The 20,425-nt window shown below is 38.4% G+C and overlaps 1 protein-coding gene across 2 annotated transcripts in view; it reads right to left on the reverse strand.

Annotated features, from left to right (window-relative positions):
* Window positions 1–5,844: 5,844 nt before the first annotated feature.
* The window catches only part of TRAPPC12 (trafficking protein particle complex subunit 12), a 50,972-nt gene continuing 36,391 nt past the window's right edge, over window positions 5,845–20,425 (reverse strand). For both annotated transcript variants that reach the window (XM_063389212.1, XM_063389219.1), the window contains exons 9-12: window positions 13,704–13,802; window positions 8,448–8,548; window positions 7,571–7,658; window positions 5,845–6,185 (exon numbers count right to left, since the gene is read on the reverse strand). In XM_063389212.1, coding sequence (XP_063245282.1) covers window positions 5,943–6,185; window positions 7,571–7,658; window positions 8,448–8,548; window positions 13,704–13,802 — 531 coding nt within the window. In that variant the 3' untranslated portion in view covers window positions 5,845–5,942. The remainder of the gene's footprint in view (window positions 6,186–7,570; window positions 7,659–8,447; window positions 8,549–13,703; window positions 13,803–20,425) is intronic.

Raw genomic sequence — 20,425 nt, forward strand, 5'->3', positions numbered from 1 at the left:
TATTTCTTTGCAGTCAGATTGTGGATTTAGATATTTGGCCAAGCTACAGACCTGACTTGTGCTATACTTGAATATGACATCATTTGTTTGGGAGTCTTTCCTGGGAAAATGATATAAATTCTCAGATACCCTCCTTTCCCCCCAGATAGGGGAGGAAGTCTGAGAATAGGGTCACTGCCAGTTGTCTTCTATTTCCTGAAGCCAAATAAACATATCAACACATTGGGGGATGAATTGGTGTTACAATCTAAATATTCCTGGCTCAAAGATGCAGATTGCATCTGATTTACTGCACTCATTGTGATTTTACAGCTTGATTCCCAAAACATTTTCTGTGGCTGCAAAAAGGTAATACTCTGCTATACCTTCAATTTGAAAAACCTATTTTTGTGCAACTGAGTCACTGGCTCTCATTATTTGTTAACTGTATAAATACCCAGATAAGGCAAAGAAGCAAAGTTTCAGAAACCAAAATGCCTGAGGAAAGATTCAACAGTTAAAGGACTGTGAATCTCTTTTAATTCTGGCCTCCCCTGATGCAGTTCTCTCTGGGATACCTGCATTAATTTTGTTTCATTCTCTATGCTGCTTCTCAGAGTACCAATTAAAAACTGTTGTGCCTGTCAATATTGGCTGGTAGAAAATTGGGCTGGGTATGCTCTGGGATTGCCTTTGGTCACAGACACAGCCCAGAGCAGCCAAGCTGAGCTCTGGGCTCTGGCTTCCCCTGTGATCACAGGCATTTGGGCTGGGAGAATTTGATTTGGGTCTGCCCTCAGGCTTATATTTTTTCCCCAAATGATTCAGGCAACTTAAAGCTGTCCTGCTGTTCATGGGAAGATATGAGCTGTCCTTGGTGCTGCTGTAACAAGACAAAGTGGTCGGGCATAACCAAACTGGTGGCCAGGTTATGCACAGCCTGCTGCCCCAGCCGTGGGTGGGGGCTCAGTCCTGCTGCCTGCCACTGGAGTGTGTCCCAGAATTTGAAGTACCTGCTCACATCTTGCATTGCAAATAGTGGGAATAATTGTTGTGGTTTTTTTTTCTTCTAATAAACAGCTCTAGTTCTGCATCTTTTTACTTCTGTGGGGTTTTTTTGTCAATTCAATACTGACAGTTTTGACAGTTTTTCAAAGCCAAAGAGGAACCTTCTGCCTCCTTCCTTCCTTGCCTCAAAAAAGTAACATCTAATTTTTCCCCTCTTTGTGGGAAAATTATGACCCATTATTGCTACCTTTTGGGTGGATTTATTTTAATGACTCTCATACATAATAAACATCTGCAGATGACTGTCCAAATCTAGGACAGAAAATCTACATGTTGATGCAGAACAAGGAAAGGCAGCACCTAGGTTGTCCTCCCCATCCACATCTTTCTCTTCCTCCCCAAGATCAGGGCTGTGATCATCTCTCACACCTCTTGAAGATGACAATTTTTAAATTTGTAATCCCCAGACTGGCTGGGAGAACTAAGTGGGAAAGCAGCTTTCTGCTACCATTTCCTGAAAGTTAGTGCTGGGGCTTGTTTGCATCCAGCGCTACAGAACTGCTGTTCAAATGCCAGAAACTCTGTGCAGTTCCTGCATTGTAAGGTAAGATATCACTTATCACTGGTAAGATAATTCCTTATTCAATGTTTACTTAAGTGGGTAAAAAGCAGGATGGAAGATGTGGATGGCATCTTCCTTTGAATTCTTATAGGTGTGAGCTACTGGATAAACTCACTTTGTTTTAACATCTTTAATTTCCCTGGCCTCTGCTCAGGACAGCAGCAATATAGGTTGCTACCTCAGCAACCTCAGAGAAGTTGACCCTGTCTACTGTGGTTCTGCCTGTCTCAAACACATTTCCATCTGTATTTGATGCTTCAGTCCCATTTTGCCACGTTGCTTGGCAAGTTGAAGCTGTGAGTGAATGTGTGTTTCTCACTGCAGCTGGTGATGGCAGTACCACACATCCTGCACTCCTCTTTAGCACGTTTGGTTAAGCACATCAGCTGACATACAAATGAGAGACATAACTTGGCTGTGCACAAAGATCATCCCTGCTTATCCCCCTCTCTGGATTTGTAAAACACCTGCAGCAAAGGCTTCCCAGAGAGGCTGTCTGTGTACTCTTACTGGGCCTGTAGTGCAGAAAACCCAGCAGCCTACCCAGGCAGCGTGGTCATTCCCAGCACGTCTTTGTGCTGACAGCCTCAGGATGAAGATGTAGCCTCAGGATGAAGGTGTTGGCTGGCTGGGTGGGTTCTACCAGGTCACTGAGCTCATCCGGCTTGTGCAGAGCGCTCCTGCTGACATGAAGGATGGGGTAGGTGAAGGGATGACCATCCTTTCCAGTAGACTGGCTGAAGTCCATTGTGGAGTTTCAGGCATGTCTGCACACGCCTTTGGGGCATACTGAGTGTGTCCAGTCTGAAAACTGAGACACCAGGAGAACGTCAGTGACCAGCTGGTGAGGGGATGCCATTATCACCTGAACTGCAGTTAGGTATTAGAAATGCCAGAGAGATGCTTAAGTTCTTTTGAGGACCAGAGTCTCTGTGCATAGAGTAATTATCTGAATGTCTGAAGTACAGCTTCTTTTCTCCCCTTTTAATAAAAGTGTGAATTTAAATGCAAAACTTCTGTTAAGGAACATTAAGCTTTAAGATTTGAATACAACAATCAGTGCATGCAGGCTCTGCTTTCCACAGCTTTTCTCACTTAGCCAGATGACACATGCATGCTGTGTTTTAGAACTGAGCTCTGCCCTCATTTACACCAGGAACCCTCATTAAATTCAGCTGAATTCATTGAATTTAACAGGATTGCCTGGTGTAATTAATGTTTTGAGGACAAAGTTTGTCCTTAGCTTTAATGTTTTAACATCATATGGAGCATTCAGATATATAACGGGCCGAATTTAGAGAAGTCAAACACTTAACTTGTATGTATGTCACATCCAAACCATAAAGTGACATTGAGTCTTGCCTGCATTTCATAAACAGTTAACAGTTTGCATATATCCAGCAGTGATAATATGCCTTTGCATTTAAATTTTAATTATTCTGCAAGTCTACCAGGATGTCACATGTTTAATGGCTCACTGAGCTTAGAGGTCACCCAGTCCAAGCCTCCTCTAATGGCATTTTTATCTGAGTAAAAGCTTCTACTAATAAGAACACAGCAAACATGCTGAAGTAAGACCAATGTAGTAATACAACGAATCAGAATGTAGAAATTTGGAGAACAGGGGATTTTGTTTTTAAAGTGTTTCTTCTATAATGGTTATTTGACTCTGACTAGGATAATAAATTTTTATTCTCTGCTGATCAGAATACAGACTGTCATTTACATGTGCAGTATCAGGCAGAACCAAAAAGAAAGCTTTTTACTGCAGTTGTAAAGAGGCAAGTGGCTTCAGCATGCTGATGATGATGGATTATGCTACTTTCACTTAGCATTGGACCAGACAAATGACACCTCCTGAAAGCACAGCCAACAGTACAACAGCACAACAATACGACACTTCAGCTAAATGTGTGTGAATCTCTTTTGTATTATTTTACATATTAGTGTAAAAAAATTAATGGGCATTACAGATAGCTTGGATTGGAAAGGACCTTTGAAACTCATCTAGTTCAACCCTCTCCAAGGGCATAGACACCTTCCACTAGAACATCGCTTAAAATGTGTCCAGCCTTTGTCCTGAATGCATCCAAGGATGGGGAGTCTTTCTGGGCAAATTATTCCAGTGCCACACCAAGAAGAATATTTTTCTTATGTCCAAGCTAAACCTACCCTCTTTTAGTTTAAAACTGTTGTCCCTTGTCTGATCACTACACATCCTGGTAAATTGTTCACTGCTCTCAGCATCTTTGAGAACAATGGTTGTCACATACCAGGAGTTCTTTCTATCTGAAAGGAAACCCCAAGACCAAGAAAAGGGACCTATATGACCTACAGAAAATAGACTGCTAGAATTAAAAAAAAAGAGCACAGGGAGTAACATACCTGATCAGATTAACAGCTGTAACAAAATGAAAATGACAGTGATTTCAACTCAGTTATCAATGTAAACTGAGAATCTGTCCATTTATTGTTAAATGTTGTCTAAAAGCCTAGCAGTGATTAAAATGAAAAACCTCATAAAGCATAATGCCAATATAACTAATTCTAATTTACTATTTTACTACTCACTAAGGTTATATAAATGGTGTTTAGGCCCAGCTGAAGCAGGTGGTGCTGCATATTTCATTTTTGAGTTTAGTAGTGGTACCTTAGGACAAGTCTACCCAGGTGCTGCATACGTTTAATTCAGATCCAGCTGTTCAACCTAGAGGCCAAGTCAGAAAGAGAAATGCCAACTCCTTTAATTTTTTTTCAGTTGATTGGTACACAACTAGCTGTTGTTTCAGTGTACAAGTATGGCCTGTCAAACAGAAGTATACTGTAAAAATGGAGCAAATTCTGTTTCTGTATAAGCTGTAGGCTTGTCTTTTCAGGTGACCAGCGACTTTGCAGCATCCTTATGTCTCTGCATGTCTAGGCTGCAGAAGTTTTCAAACCTGATTTTTGAGGACAACTGTTTGGCCCCTGTACAGTATCTCCAGATGGACAAGCATAAAAATGAGTTATTGGTTACTTAAAAATACAGGTGAGGATATTTAAAGGGAGTGAGAATTAATTGATGGCTATGGTATTAAAAAATGTAACACACAGAATTGTCCCATGGCAGTGATTTATGACAAGAAACTAGTCAAATTGCTAAGCATTAAATCTCAAAACAATAAAACCCCCTATGAACAGATGCATATATTGTGTTCACGTATGAGTAGGAGTATCTGCACTAAATCTTTAGGTACAGATGAAGGGAGAAACGTGGGCAGAGATGTAAAATACACTAGTATCACAGTGGTACTGTGATTCCAAAAATCTTCGTTCTGAGGGATGCCAAAATCAGTGTATGCTGATAGTGCTGCATTACTGAAACTGCCTTGTGTCCTGAACCCCATTTGCTTCCACTCCATGTGGCCTAACCCTTAGATATTTCTGCCTCAGGCTCTGCATCATTTCCCTGGGAAATACTTTGTGCTCAGTGTTTTTGCTTGATAATGGGAGAGGAACTGAACTGAAATCAGTGTTTCCACTCCAACAGGCAGTGCTCCTTTCTCTACCCAGCAGAATGCCAGAGAGAAGCAGCTTTGCAGAATCCACGTGTTTTAATCTGAAAGATTTAACAGTAACACAAAACCAAGGGAGTACAGGGAGACCATTTAGTATAGTCTCTCATACTGTGGGAAGCTGATAGTGTGCAGGACAGTATGACTCCCTCACACGCTCTTGGACATGTCCCTGTGCTGCTGGGACTTGGACCAATGGCCTCCAGCAGTGGCTCCCAACCTCAGCCATGCTGTGGCTCTGAATGGTGGTTATCAACAACCCTCCTCTGACAGCCACAGACACACAAAGGTGCAATGTCCAGGAGTCTGATGGGGACAAAATGAAGCACACACAGTAGAAGCAAATGAAGAGAGGTGCATTCAGAACGTCCTTTCCATACTACACATACTGATATTCTGTCAGTAACTCCCAGCTGATGAAATAAGCTTGTGGTTTGCTCATTGACTACTGAAAAATCATCAAGACAATATAAGGTGAAATTCAGTTTTTCTCATAAAAGAATCAGAGTAGTTGATTGTATATATACACACATATATGTGTATATTTATATATATATATTATAGTGCACTGTAATGAGGAGTAACTGAACAGACCTGTAGGGATGTAGGTGGCTCTAAGCACAAAGTCTTTGCAATAACAGGCCTGTTAGAGATGACAGGTTCTGCAGTAATGCCACTGAATATTCATAATTGAATAGATTTTATTTCACATTCACACATTAGTGAGTATATACAATTTAAAACATCAGCCTTGCAGGAAAAAATGAGTTGGAGATGTTCTATCCTAACTTGAGACACTGAGTATTAAAGCTATCGCCCTCTTTGATAGCCACAGCCTCTAGAAGTGCCTGCTTCTTCTGCATACTGCGAGATGACTCCAGTTCATACATAGTGGTCAGGTTGAAGAGGACGCTCTCGTGCAGGTAGTGCTGAGGGTCCTGCTGAACCATCCCTTCCAACTGCCGCAGGGAGTCCTTCAGTTTCCCCAGGTAAAGAAGACAAACAGCAGCATTGTTGTTAGCCTAGTGAAAAACATATTGTAAATAAATAGTGTGTTTAGAAATATATATATGTATGTATTTACAAGTGATGAGAGACAAGGAAAAGAAGACCTAGCATCTGCAGTTACAACATATTTACTGCATGCTAAGAATTACTATTCTGCGTGTGTGTGCAAAACTAAAATACATTATCAATTATATAATGCTATCCTTTTCTTCTTATAATTCTCAAGATTTACCCTCTGCCAGTAGCACCTGCTGACTTCTAAGAGCTGAAACTCTAAAAGATAGAGTCTAAAATGAAATATAAATAGTATAGGACATTAGTTAGTTAATTCTGAAAGCCAAGTGAAACAAATTTCAGAAACCGTATAAGCCTCTACATGCAGTAATTTTCATAGGTTTTTTTTTAATTACTTCACTATATTTTTAGAAGTGTTTTTTTCTCTCCCTGGCTTACATGTCCACATAAGCAACAGGAAGATACTTTCTTATCACAAAGGCATCTACAACTGACTTCACGTAAATCCAGCAGATAGGGCACTCTAAATACATCATAAATGATCAAGTCAGGTTCCATTCTCCTTACCACACAAAACAGGTTTTATGAGTTACTGAAAGACTCCAACAGTACAAAGTGATATAACAGGTTTAGCAGCAGAAGCTTTCATATTTTCTGAAAGCTGCAGATAAAGGAAGAATATGGTCTTTTAGATAAAAAAAAATTTCTGTGCATTCAGGAAACCTTGCTGCTCTTGTATGATTTATAATACACACTATTTTACAACCTGCAAAATAAAGAATTCACGTGTTCCTTAAACTCAGCCCTTCAGTCTGTATGTGGCCTTGGAGCTGATTACTGGGGGTAAGCTGTCTGAGGGCTCAGGAGCACTTTTACGTGACCATGGCCTGGAAACTGCCAGGTGTAGGAACCCAAAGGTAAATGAACAGCTCTTTGATCTCAGCTTGTGACAGGAACCCAAGGCTCTGATATGCAACGTGTTAAAAACGTCATGTTTAAAATTACAATATCCTTTCAACGTTGTGTGAAATCAAGTTAATTTTATACATGTTGGCAGCTGATGTTTCTTTTTCTGACATGCAAGTCTATGCTAAAAACAGTGAGTGCAAAAAAAAAGTGCTTTTGCAAAGATCCCATAAAAGAGTGTCTTGGAATTTCTACATGCATGCCTAAGTATTCATGCCCTTCAAAGAGACTGGTTCTTGATTTCCCATCTCTTTTTGCATCTTATCCTTATGTACACTGAAAACCTTTTGGCACACATGCCACATCCCGCTTTTCTGTAAAGCTCTGAGCATACTCTGGGTACTAATTTAATCCATGCATGAAGTATTACGAGAATAATTTAGGTGTTCATTATATATGTAGCAATTTGAAGATTTACCACGGCATTTGATGAGTCGATCCTTAAAATTTCTGTGAAAAATCGATGAGCTTCTGCAAAATTATTCTGACCAAGGTGGAGAAATGCTCTAGAAAGTAAGTGACATATAAATGAGTTCTCCTCAAAAACCCAAGGTAATAATACATTTAAAAAAGAATGGACACCATTTTTTATTTTTCCTGTTACAGATGTGAGAGTTTCTGACATTCGTTCTTCACAGGGTGAAGGAGACACTGATTTACAGACAAATGGAATGACAACTTGGATTACACAGCTTTTGTATTTTCTGGCTATGAAAGCAACAGTCTTCATTGTGTTTTTATTAATTTAAATGCAGATACTCTCTTCCCAGAATTATTGCTCTTCATGAAATCAGCTATATAATTTTCAGAGCACTTTTGAATAGTCTTTTGAATATATCTTCTAAATATATTAAGCCAATGTGCTACCCACTGCAAAGTGAGTCCCCATCACACAGCTCGATTTACTACAGTGCATTCAAGCATCCTTTGAAGCTACCAGTGGTACTTTCCCAGCAGATCTGATTGTAGGACGACTGCCCAAAATAAATTCTCCTCTCCCAAGAGTTATGTATGCAAATGTATATTGAAAAAACACAGTGAAAATATGCAGTGCCTGAAAGAATGAGGAAAAAGCTTTGTAAAATCAACTGAAAGATCCTTCAATGCAGAATAATATGACTGTACCAAGTTACAGAGATCTCCTGAGTCTGCATGCCATTCAGTCTCACTTATGGGATTAAGTCCCATAAAAGAGAGAAAGAGAACAGGATTGTCTCAACTGTAATTTAATGACCACCTTGCATACATTTAGAACTGCATTTTAAGAAGTTTTATTTAGCTATTAAATTATCTACCTGTTCATTAAAACCATAATTTGGCTCTGTAGTCCATCCAATTTGTGAGTCACTTTCTCAACATCTTGAAAATATTTTTCTGCAGTTTTTATGTCTCCAATCTAGACAGAAAAATCATAAGTAAGTTACCACAATAAGAAGAAAAGAGCTACATCCTGATTATATCTTATAAGGACACAAAATCATATGTAACATATCGAAGTCCATTATCAATCTCTTTACACCAAGGCGACTGGGTATCACTTGTTACCAAACAATGTAAAGAACCACATTAAGGTCATGAAAAGCACCCCAAAAGAATGTGCAGTTTGCCCAAGGCAGTTTCTCAGCTGGGGGCTGTGGAGCATTCATGGACTACAGGGCAGGGAGGCCCCATATCCTCATTTAGCTCCTTTGTTGTAACTAACTCCACAGTTCAAAAACGTAGCTGAAAATGAGAAAAGGTCAGAGTTACTTCCAATGACATGGGGCCTTAGTGCACAGGAAGGGAAGACAGACACCAGTGGCCTTGTAGGTAGCACAGGACCCACACCTGGTTAACCCAGAGCCTCTGGGTTGCAGCCAGGGGCCACTGGACGACTTCAGTGCATCACACCACACATCAGAAACAACTCGAGTACAACGGGCCACTGAGGATATTGGTAAGATGATCCATCTGCAGATCAAAAAACCACCAAAGAGTGAGTTGTGCAGGATGAAGGAATGAGAAATTTGAAAACTGGCATAAAGAAGTACAGATTTGATGAGGGGGTGGAATGGGGAAGGGGATTTCTAAAAAGGAAGGAGTATTTCACCTGAAAGTGTGTCACATACATTGCTCTTTGAGATGAAAAGAATACTTGAAGAAGGCCACTTATTTGGAAAATAAGTCAGTAGCATATTTTTTAGGCTGGAGAGATGGAAGAAGATGAAAAATTACTATTTGGTAAAATAAATCTATCAGAATCTATCAAAAGGAGTAAAATTAAACTAGTTCAGAAGCATAAAGCCATGGAAACCAGGCAGTCCTCAGGTGGGGGGATTCAAGGGGGCCCTCAAGAGATCACCCTTTGTTCAAGAACAAAATGAAAAATGTAAATGAAAAAAGCTTATGACAAATGTGTTGAAGTCTCCTTAATGCTCTCAGATGGTGGATATTACACATCTGAGTTTTACTAGGAAACTTAATCCAGAATTCTTAAATTGCCCTAGCATTAGAAAATACCTTCCATCTTACTTTTTACACCTCAGCTTTTTGTCCTGTCCATAGCAGTAGGGGAGAATGTACAACTCACTCTTTTTTTACAGTCTTTTGCACACTTGAAAATGTTTTCTTCCCCTTCTAGAATGAGAATCAATTTTCAGGCAAAGCAGTGTTTACACCTTTCTCACAGATAATGCTTTCTGGATTCTCTGAACTCTCTCCTATTATTTCACATCCTTCCTGAGTGCCCACTTAAGAATCCACAATCTAACTGATCTCTCAACAGCACTGAGAAGCAGGAATCACTTTATGTTTCACACGTGAATACGAACTTTGCTTTTTTGCTAAGTATCTTGAAGTCCAATTTGCTTCCCCTTGTGTCATTTTCTTACTCTCAGCCTATTTCCTTTCTACAGGAAATAGGCTTGTTGTTGCTCCTCATTTTGTATGTGTATATTACTGCCAGTCTTTGGTAGCATTTCGCCTTTGCTGTTTGAATCACAGCCAATTTCACATTTCAGCTTCTCAACTTGTCAAGACTATTTTGCATTCTGATCCTGCCCTTCATAGTGTCTGCACCATTCCCAACTTGGCATAATCTGTACATTTTACAAGCATGCTTCATATTTCATCATACAAGTACAACCTAACCAAAACTACAAACACTACAAACCCTAATGAGATCCTTGTGGAAAGATCATCTAGCAAGTCCTTCTAGTCATCAGCAAATGACTTTCCAACTGCACTTTTCAGAGACAGCAAACATCCATCCATCTGAAGGCTTCATCTACTTTTCTTTCCAATTTGCTTATGGGAATATCACAGTGGCAGTACCCAAAACCCTACTAACACCACTACTATAACAGATACTGCTTCACCTCTAACCACAAGACTTATCCCTTGTCAACATAAGGAAATTATTCTTCTTTACGTTTAGGAGATGATCCAATTGAACACTGCAGTCAAAGATGCAACTGTCCATCTACCAAGCATTTCTGGAATACCAATCATAGTCTTTTCTAATGAAACAGATGCATTTCTCCCAGACATTATGTAACTAGACTCAAAACAAAAAAAATATTACTCATTCTAAAATATCCTACATTCAGTTATAATGATAAAGGATAAAATTTCTCTCTATAAATCCCACTAAATATGTAAATCGCAAAAAAAATTATATTTAACTAGAGGATAATGCTGGCAAAGTGTAAATGAATCGGTCCTTGAGTATTTTTAGTCTGGGAATTCCTTAACGATGAGAACAATCAATTTCTAAAGCAAGCTACCAGTCTGCTCTCCTGGGAGCTTGATGATTCTTTGATACTAATCACACATTATTTGTGATAATGAATAGTTCTGATTTCTTAGCAGCAGCAACTTGTATCTTCTCACCAAACATGTTGAACTCTTAAATCTCATTTTTCCCACAGAGGGGAAACAGTTTACTTTTTAAAATTTTGTTGGTGGGAAAGATCATTTAAAAGGAATAACTAGTTTTAATCAGTCATTAAAGTAATTTAACCAATTTAAGTGGTCTTTATTACTTATTCACTTATCACTTTATCAACGCAGTTCAGAAGTATGACTTCGGTATCTAACAATTACCACATCAAGTCAAAATGAAGATTCTACAGTTAACCTCAAATAATTTTATTTTCTAACAAGGACCCTCCAATATACTATGTGCTTAACTTTGTTGTTTGTCTGGAAACCAAGATTATTTTTCTTCTAGAATTTTTTTATTGCTTTTGACTCAGTTTTGCAGCAATTTATTGCAGAGGCCAAGGTTAGGCAGCTTTTAAATTTTTTTCTTAATGTACTTATTCAAATGGAAATTTTGGATAGGTCAGCCAGTGAGAGCTATACAATATAATCTTAGAAATTAAAATATATTCACTGTTTCTGTATTTCATGTGAATTTCTGTTTTACATGTCAGGTGATTGCTAAAAGAATTACAGTCCTTACGAAAATTCCTTTGTGATAGCCTCTGTCTTTTTCTCCATTCTGCACTTCTGCAATTCTCATTTCCCACCTTTAAGGCAACAGCCAAAGACTGTGCATCAGATCTACACCTCCTTATGTTCCATTTACATGTGAAGATAAAGACGACATGGTGCCTTAAGACTAGTTAGCTCAATTTAACTAAGAAAAAATAAATCAAAGCAAAATAAATAAAGTTTTACATGTTGAAAAGGTTGTAACTTTTTTCTGTTAAACTCCTGAATTACACTTTATTGCTTTGTTTCACATGTGTGATGTCTGTTCTCAGACAGTGTGTGTGACTCATAAGCAACTGGAATCTGGCTGCCTTATGTCTCTCTTCGAAAAGTTGAAAGAAGCACAGTCTGAGGTTATTGGGGAATTACTACTTGTTTTTAAGAAGTTGTGACATTTGAATATGAAAAAATTGCTCTTCTATTTTACCTGCAAGACATTTTATTTTTCCAGGGAGTGCCCTGTCAACACCTACCCCAGAGTGACCTTACCAAAATGATGATGCCCAGGACTCCAACACCTTTGTCTTTCTTTGGGTCAAACAGCTTGCTTTTGATTACCTGGACACCGCCTACTTCTCTTAACAGATCAAAATCTTGCATCTATTGCACCAGTACCCCCTAGACAGAGCTGAAGATTTTGTCACAGAAAATCACAACAAGCCAAGCAATAGAACCTTATCTCCTTAAGGTTCTAGAAGAAAGGAGAACATTTGCATTTTGAAATAATATTATTTTTAGCTTCTGTCTAGGTCATATGAAAATACCAAGGACTTCTCATAACTCCTTTTGCTGTGTCCAGATCTGACAGTAAAACCCCTCAGAACTGGAGGCCTGTTGTCACAGCCAGCATTGTGGAGGTCAGCGGTTTCAAATGAATCTGTAAGTTAGGAGATGCTTTCCTCATGGCAGTGAGAATTTCTCCATAGCAAATGGAATGACAAATAGACTTTGGGTGTGACATCAGGGCAGACACTCTTGTCAGAAAGCCAGTAACATACCCAGTCATTTTCCCAATAACACCAGAACTATTCATAATTTTTATTTCCTTTAGTATTTTGCATATTTACAGTACCATTCTTTATATGCATAATTATTATATTCCCTATTTAGGTAAAAATTAATGCACCAGCCAATATCACAAAATTGCTCCATAGTGATGGAGATCCACTTTAAACTAGAGACTTTCAAAGACAGACATGTCTAACACATTGTGAAACCATGCTCCTGCTGAGAACTGAAAACCCATGATTGAATTTGAATGACATTCTATGATTTCAAGCAATCAATGTTAACAATTATCTATTAAGAGTAAATTACTCAATTTCAATATAATTTTATTACAGGAATGTCACAAATAAGATCATTTGTAAATACTTCACAATCCAAAATTAGATTTATCATCAGTAATAAAGTAAGTAGATAAAAGAGGGGAAGTTTGAAATATCACTATCAGAAATATAAAAGAACTGCAAAGCACTTGTGAGATACTAAAAAATAAACCAGACAGCTATTTAGATGCATTCATTTTATGAAAAATAAAAGGAGATCTGTTTTAATTTATGATTAAATACAGTTACATGTGCATTTGTTATACTTTTCTGTATACTGTTTTTTCTCCTAATGTGCCCTCTCCTGTCCTTTCAGGAATATAATCTGGACAAAAGAAGGACACTCTTGAATTTTTCCAGATGAAGATGACAGTTACACAATGTGACTGAGAGCTGCATGCACTCCAAGGGAGTGAGACATGAGATTTTAGTGAAATTCTGCCTCACTGATGTCAATGGGAGCTTTACTCTTAGTTTTAGGGAAAGCAAGATGTCACTTTTTGAATAAAATACTGGCGTAACTTTCTACAGCACGTTCTTGTTTACTAATGCAATTTTTATACTATAGGTGCTTCATATTTCCCAATTGTATCTAACATGACATGGTAGAAGGTTTTTGTTTTGAGCACTGCCTCTACAATTTGACATGTACCCTACAATAACAGCTGTAGTTTTAAACACAATGAGTATTCTCTGTGTAGCTATTAACAGCAGTATTTCCTAACAAATTTAGAATAAAATGCATACCTGAAGGAAAATTCTTCCAATTCCACTCAGCAACTGAGGCTCTTGCTGTGGGTAATATTTGATGACAGAGTGGTATGCATCTACAGCCAGCACGTAGTCCTAAGGGTGAAAAGCATACAATTAGGTATTTAAGCACAGAATACTTCAGCTTTTGTGTCACCTTCTTTGTAAAGACAGATTCCAATAGAGCTAAAGTATTTGCAACTTGTGGGACAGAATTTCTATCAATGACTGTAGGCACTAAGTAGCTGACTACAATGGTCTTATACTGGAACTAAATACACAGGGGATTTTTTTTTAACAGGATCATATTCTTTTTGTAGCTAAATGCCACAAACTAAAACTCTACACATTTTACTTTTCATCTTAGATTATGATTTAGGATGGAAGTCAAGCACCTTCAGTGTGATTGGGGGTATACATACTTGAGAAGTGTCTCATGTTCCAAATACATGTGTAATTTACATGGTTCAACAAACTGTATTCCAAAGCTTTGTGAAGTGCCTGTGCACATGCTCTTGTGAAAAACATCACCTGACAGAAACCGCAATTCCTGCACATCTTCAGATGACAAACTACACTACTACCAAGGGAAACAAGACATTTGCCCTTCCTCCACCCAAATTGTTGGGTATTTTTAACTGCATAAAAGCAGGTAATCCAAATAGAAAATGCATGTGGGCTAAAACTAAGTGAAGGAAGGACTGATTCTGATCTCCAGAAAGTTTTACAAGTGACACCACATCTGCATGAAGGCCATGCTGGCAGGGGACAGTGCTGAGATCTGCCTGCTCAAGATGGAATGCCAGTACACCCTCCAGCTGAGGAGCAGTGACAGAAGATTAAACAAACAGGTCCCATTTCCCACTGGGAAGAAATGCCCATGTGACTGGTTCCTGAAGTTCAGCTGATTCATGGCTGAATTGCAGTAATTCAATGACCTCAAAGGACATGACTTTCAGAGCCTGACCACATGGTTTGGCAGGCAGAGGTGAGAGGCACTGCCCATGCTCTGTGCTGAGACAGGCTGTAGCTAGAGGAATGCTCACGGCCCCAGGGCTATGCCAGCCTCTGTTGCTGCAGCTTGGAGAAACACGAGCAGAGAGCATCTGCCTTCACTTACAAGGGCCAGGCCAAACAAAGGCTGAGGGTTGTCTGTGCTGTAACACTTTGGTGCTTCCCAACAGTCCTACTCTTCAACTTAATACAAGAATTGTGATGTGCATTAGAAAGCAAAGGACAACAGAGAATAATCTTACAAAACTACACAGACATCTTGGCATACTCTCTACCTTACCATTATTCTTAGTCAAATTATAGTGCTCATTTAACTTGTCCCTAAAGTGATCATAGCTACTAGTAAAGGTTGTTTTTCTTCATCTCCTGCTTGGTTTGAGGAAGCAATGTTCCCCAGGTGTAATGAATTTCTTTTCCTGAGGAGGCACTTAAAAGGAGTACAGCCTGTATCCAGTTCTGAAGACCTCAGCACAGGAAACACATGAACGTGTTGGAGCAGGTCCAGAGGAGGGCAACAAAAATGGTCAGAGGGCTGCAACATTTCTCAAGAAGGAAAGCTGAGAGAGTTGGGGTTGTTCAGCCTGGAGAAGAAAAGGCTCTGGGGAGACCTCACTGCAGCCTCTGAAATGGGCTTATATATCAGGGCCTGTTGTGATGGGGAAAGAGGTAATGGTTTTAAACTAAAAGAGGGTTGATTTAGACTAGATATAAGGAATGAATTTTTTACAATGAGGGCAATGAAACACTAAATCAGGTTACCTATAGATATGGAGGATGCTCCATCCCTGGAAACATTCCAGGTCAGACTGGCTGGTGCTCTCAGTAACCCAATCCAGTTCAAGAGGTCCCAGTGCATGCAGGGGTAGGTTAGACTAGATGACCTTTAAAGATCTGTTCTGACACAAACCATTCTATTTGGAACATATTGTTTCATACAATCAAAAAGTCAAGGTAAGTCTTCAGAGTCCGATCTGTATGTGAAAGAACTTACATGTCCTGTAATAGTAGGAGAGGAGTTAAACAGCCCAGGAAAGCCCTCTGCAGGACTTTTCTTTTGCAAACAACTTGTATGCGGTAGGTATAATGATTAATTCTAAACTATTAATTAAAAACATTTCGAGTTTATTACAATTCTAATTGCCATGAGAAGTTCACACTTATTATTGGTAATAAAAAGAGTTCAGAGGAAAACGAACATGCCACATACACAAGTATATTTATTTAAATGTTGCTTTATTTATCATAACCAACTCAAATGTGATGAAATTAATGCAATCACAATTTTTCACAAATTTATGATTTAGGAAAACTTCAATTTTCATTGCAACAGCTCTCAGTAAAGAATTTAATTGATCATGGATTATGACTGTATTAGGCAGGCATAAAAAACTTAGAATAGGGACCCTTTGATCTAGCTCTTTAGAGGAACCCCAGCCCATGACTGTAGTACCTATTAATTCTTCCAGGAGTATAATCTACTAAATCTGAAGTATTTTCTATGACTGTGATTTTTATCCCTTCAAGCATCAAATGTGGTCACTAGAGAAATAATTTTCTTGTATCAAATTCTGTGGTCTACAGCTGCCCCTTACCCAGTGTTCACTCTTGTGCACACTCTAAGGCTCTGGTTACACAACAAAGATGCACAGCACAACCAAGAGGGATTTGGGCTCTGCAGTCAAAGCAATGCAGAAACAATTCCCAGGAGACCAAGCAGCAAGCTCATAGAAAAGTGCTTCTGCCAGCTTAGTTTACAGCTTAGCATGAACTTACTGCAGAACAGCCTCAGCCACAAGAAGCTGCACGAGTGGGCAGTGTTTGCACCATCCCAGCAGCACAGGCTCCCTTGTGTACACAGCAGCCAGCCTTGGTAGCAGCCAAGTCTTAAGAGGCCCACGCTGCAGGGGCTTCATGGATTTGGCCCAGTCAGGGACAGGAATTCTCCTCCTTTTCTGCACTTCTTATCCTTATCTCCAACACCATATGCATTACAACTGCAAGTACATAAACACTGACAGCTCCTGAAATGTGAGACTAGAGGTGAACATAAGGAGTCTAAGCACTCTCTTGGTTGTCACTGCACCCTCTTTCCACACCACAGCACAGCATAGCACATCTTACCCACCCCATGCCTTGCAGTACCTGTCACAGGAATAGGACCCATTTCTTCCAAGAGATGACAAGAGACTAAATTACACACGTCCAAAGGCAAAAGCAAGGATGGCCCCAGGATGAAACTGTGAAACATGTATCTAGGCTCACTTTTAAATACAACCTCATTCTGTGGTCACCTGGGGATACCACAGTGAGTTTAATATGCATTATTATTCTCCCCATACTATGATGGAAGCATTAGGAGATTTCTTGAATATCCTACATGTGATACAGAATGATATCATTGTGTGGTGAGTTATAGAGGCATCTTATCTGACACTTCCTTCTGAGAGAGTACATTGTAAAATAGATGATATTTGGTTTCACTTACTAAAGACTGTTGTTATTCACAGTTTTGCTAATGTGACATAAAGAACAAAGATTGTCTGATGGAATGATAAATACACATCGCCTCTGAGGAGTGAAGTCTTGATTGATACAAGGTGTGGTTGTGAGGAGTAAAACATATTAAGTAAAACATATTAAGTATTACCCTAATAACTACAGCTTGTGATCTTAAGGCATAGAGATGGGGCTGACATATTCTCATGGTCTTTAATTTAAAAGGATTAAGAGCCTTCCAATTTTCCACACATTTGTAAAAAAATCCCACAAAAAGGTCTGAAGTTACAATATTTAGGATATGAATGAGAATTGGGCTATTGTTTTATAACTCAATACCTCTTTTATTACGAAAATTCGGGGCTTACATTAAATATACTAATCAAAAATAGTTCTAGCAAGCCACTAGATCTACTTGCTGGACTATGTTTTTCCTTTAGTGCACCACAGTATAACTGTACTTGCCTTCATGGTCACTGCATTACAAATTTTCATATTTCCCTATATCACCACCTTAAGTACTTAATTAGAAATAAGCAGAAATAACCATGATGTGTACAATGCTGAAAGTTCAAGAAACCTTAGACTAAAACTCTTAGTTACAAGGAGTGGACAGTTCATAAACACTTTGTTTTGGGGAGAGAGGACAGGGATAACTAACTTATCCTTCATCTCTATCTAGTGCAGTTGTGGAAGGGTTATGAAAGCAGAGATTCACAGTGCTATGAATCCAGAGGGCTGTACTGCAGCACTCAGGCTAAAGACATGATGATTCATGCAGTCTTTCTCCTTTAAATCATAGAGGAACCAAAGTCCTCAGGCGTCAGTCCCTTGTGTCATTAGTACAAGCTGTTACCTCCTTCTTGGTACCATTTTAATTGTATTATACCCAGATTAAAGTAAATTCTAATGGTTTTCTTTTACAAAGGGCAAGTTCTACAAAAGCTAACGCAACACTGAAGAAAACTAAAAAGCACAAAATGTGCCTTTAATTAGAGTGCATTTATAATATATGTGGAAAATACTTAAGTGTTTATTCCTTTGAGAGATAAAAGTCTAGTAAGATAATGTCAAAAGCAATTTCAGCTCAGATGAAACGAACTTGGAAAGTTTTTAAGACACTTCCATGGTGATTTAGTGAAGTGACAGGCATTCTGCAGATAGACTTTTGAAATTAAACAATGCATGTCATCAGCTGTATGTTAAATTAATATTCTTATGCTGCTATATTCAGGATATGCTTTCATAGTGACGTGAGCCCATAGTCCTTGTAAAGGGAAATCTACAGTGAGGGGTTACATGTTAACCCCTTCCTCTCCTGCTGTATTTCCACATCTTTCCTTGAGTTGCCCCTTGTTCACAGGAAATGGAAAAGCTGTTTGATATCAGTTGATAAAACTGCAATCCACCACTTCTTTGTCATTTGGTTAGGTCCAGCAGTAGTGCACAGAAAAAAGGCAGAACCCAATTAAGAAAGTTATACAAATAAAGGGAGATGAACAGGAAAAAAAAAGACTGCTTTGAACTGCTACCAACCTGTCACTGGTCACATGGATAAAGGGACACAGCAGGCAGAGTTCAGTACCTAGGAAAGATATTCCCAGGGTGTAGGAAACATGACTGATTTACTGTGTCTGGGTGAATCACTTTGCCTTCACTCATTACCTCCAAAATAATATACTCCTCCATCTCAAAATTTAAGGAGATGTTTAACTATGAGGCATATTTAAAAAGGCAAAAATCACTGTACTACATAAACAGAATTCTTTGATTCAGATAAGTAATGCAGAAAAAATATGACATGAAATAAATCTAATTAAAAGTTTAGAGTAATGAAAGTATATTTAAATAGTTATAGGGCCAACCCCCATCAAAGTGGGGTTTTTTAAATCTTCAAGTGTTAATCCTGACAAGATTGTTCCCTGTTAAATACTACTGTAGTTTTTTTGGCCAAAGAAAGAGGTTAGTGAAAGCAAGATAATATGTTTGAGGTTATTTTCATACCAAAATCACACAGTTTTACTTTAATAAATTATTATCATCATCATCAACCACTTGCCAAGGTATTTCATCACCCAACAGTACCTGGGGATCAAGCACAGTGTTGCAATATTGTACATGGTCACTAGATGGCAATAGATGGCGCTGACTTGGAGAAGGAAATCGTTTTTTCTTAAATTACAGACACTTGAAACACTTGAATAAAAACAAATGCAGTTTTAAAGTATATGATACAACAGCAAAAAAGGGTGGAATCGTGTTAAATTAATAATTCTTTATGGGAGAACTTACAAAAGTGTGTTTAAAACTTATTTGAATAGATTCATGCTGAATACTCTGGAACGTGGACAAGATGACTTCAGTACTGCTGCAAGTTAGAATGGTCTGGGGATATTCCTAAAAACTGAAAGACTCACAAGTACCCTACAGCCAATGCACTGAAATGCAAATTTCAGATGGAAGTAATTATGCATTAATATGCAATTGTGGTTCATTTGAAAGTTATTGTGAACCATAAATTTCTAATTTAACAGCTGTGAGATAGGCCCTAATACAACTGATCTTAAGAAGTATCTGAACTGTAGTATTTCTGAAATATCATTTCCAAAAAGATGATAATGGGTATTCACAAATACATTTCAGTTACTCAAAGAAAACAGCACAAATAAGACCAAACCAGAGGAAAGTGAGAACTGTACGTGCATGTAGATTTGTGTGTAAACATGAAAAACAGCACTGCATGAGTTAAAAAAGAATTCACAGCAAAAAGTAAAGTGTATTTTTGTATACAGTGTATATTTACACTGTAAAGTGTAACTATATACCAGTTTTTTTATTTATTTATTCTATTTTGTTTGGGATAGCAGCTCATGCTTTTCTTCATTTGTTTACTGAAAAAGAGAATGATTTAAAAAATGAACCTATGTCATGTACCTACCTCAAAAGACAAATTGTTTTAATTAACAATTATTTCTATGCAAGACAAAAATGTTCTTATGACAATATAATCATGAAAACAAATGTGTGTTTCCCCTAATTCTCATAACAAGCATATTCCATTTCATGTAAAGCTGTACAGCTGGCTCTTATACTTAAAAAAAAAATCAAAAATCCCCATACTTTTTTGAGGTATTCTAATATTAAGAATGAAGCCTTGTTTGGGAAGCAGTTCAGTAAACATCAGAGGATGAGGTCTGGCATGACCTTGG

The sequence above is a fragment of the Prinia subflava genome, chromosome 2, assembly GCF_021018805.1.
Source record: "Prinia subflava isolate CZ2003 ecotype Zambia chromosome 2, Cam_Psub_1.2, whole genome shotgun sequence".
In the NCBI taxonomy this organism is placed as follows: Eukaryota; Metazoa; Chordata; class Aves; order Passeriformes; family Cisticolidae; genus Prinia; species Prinia subflava.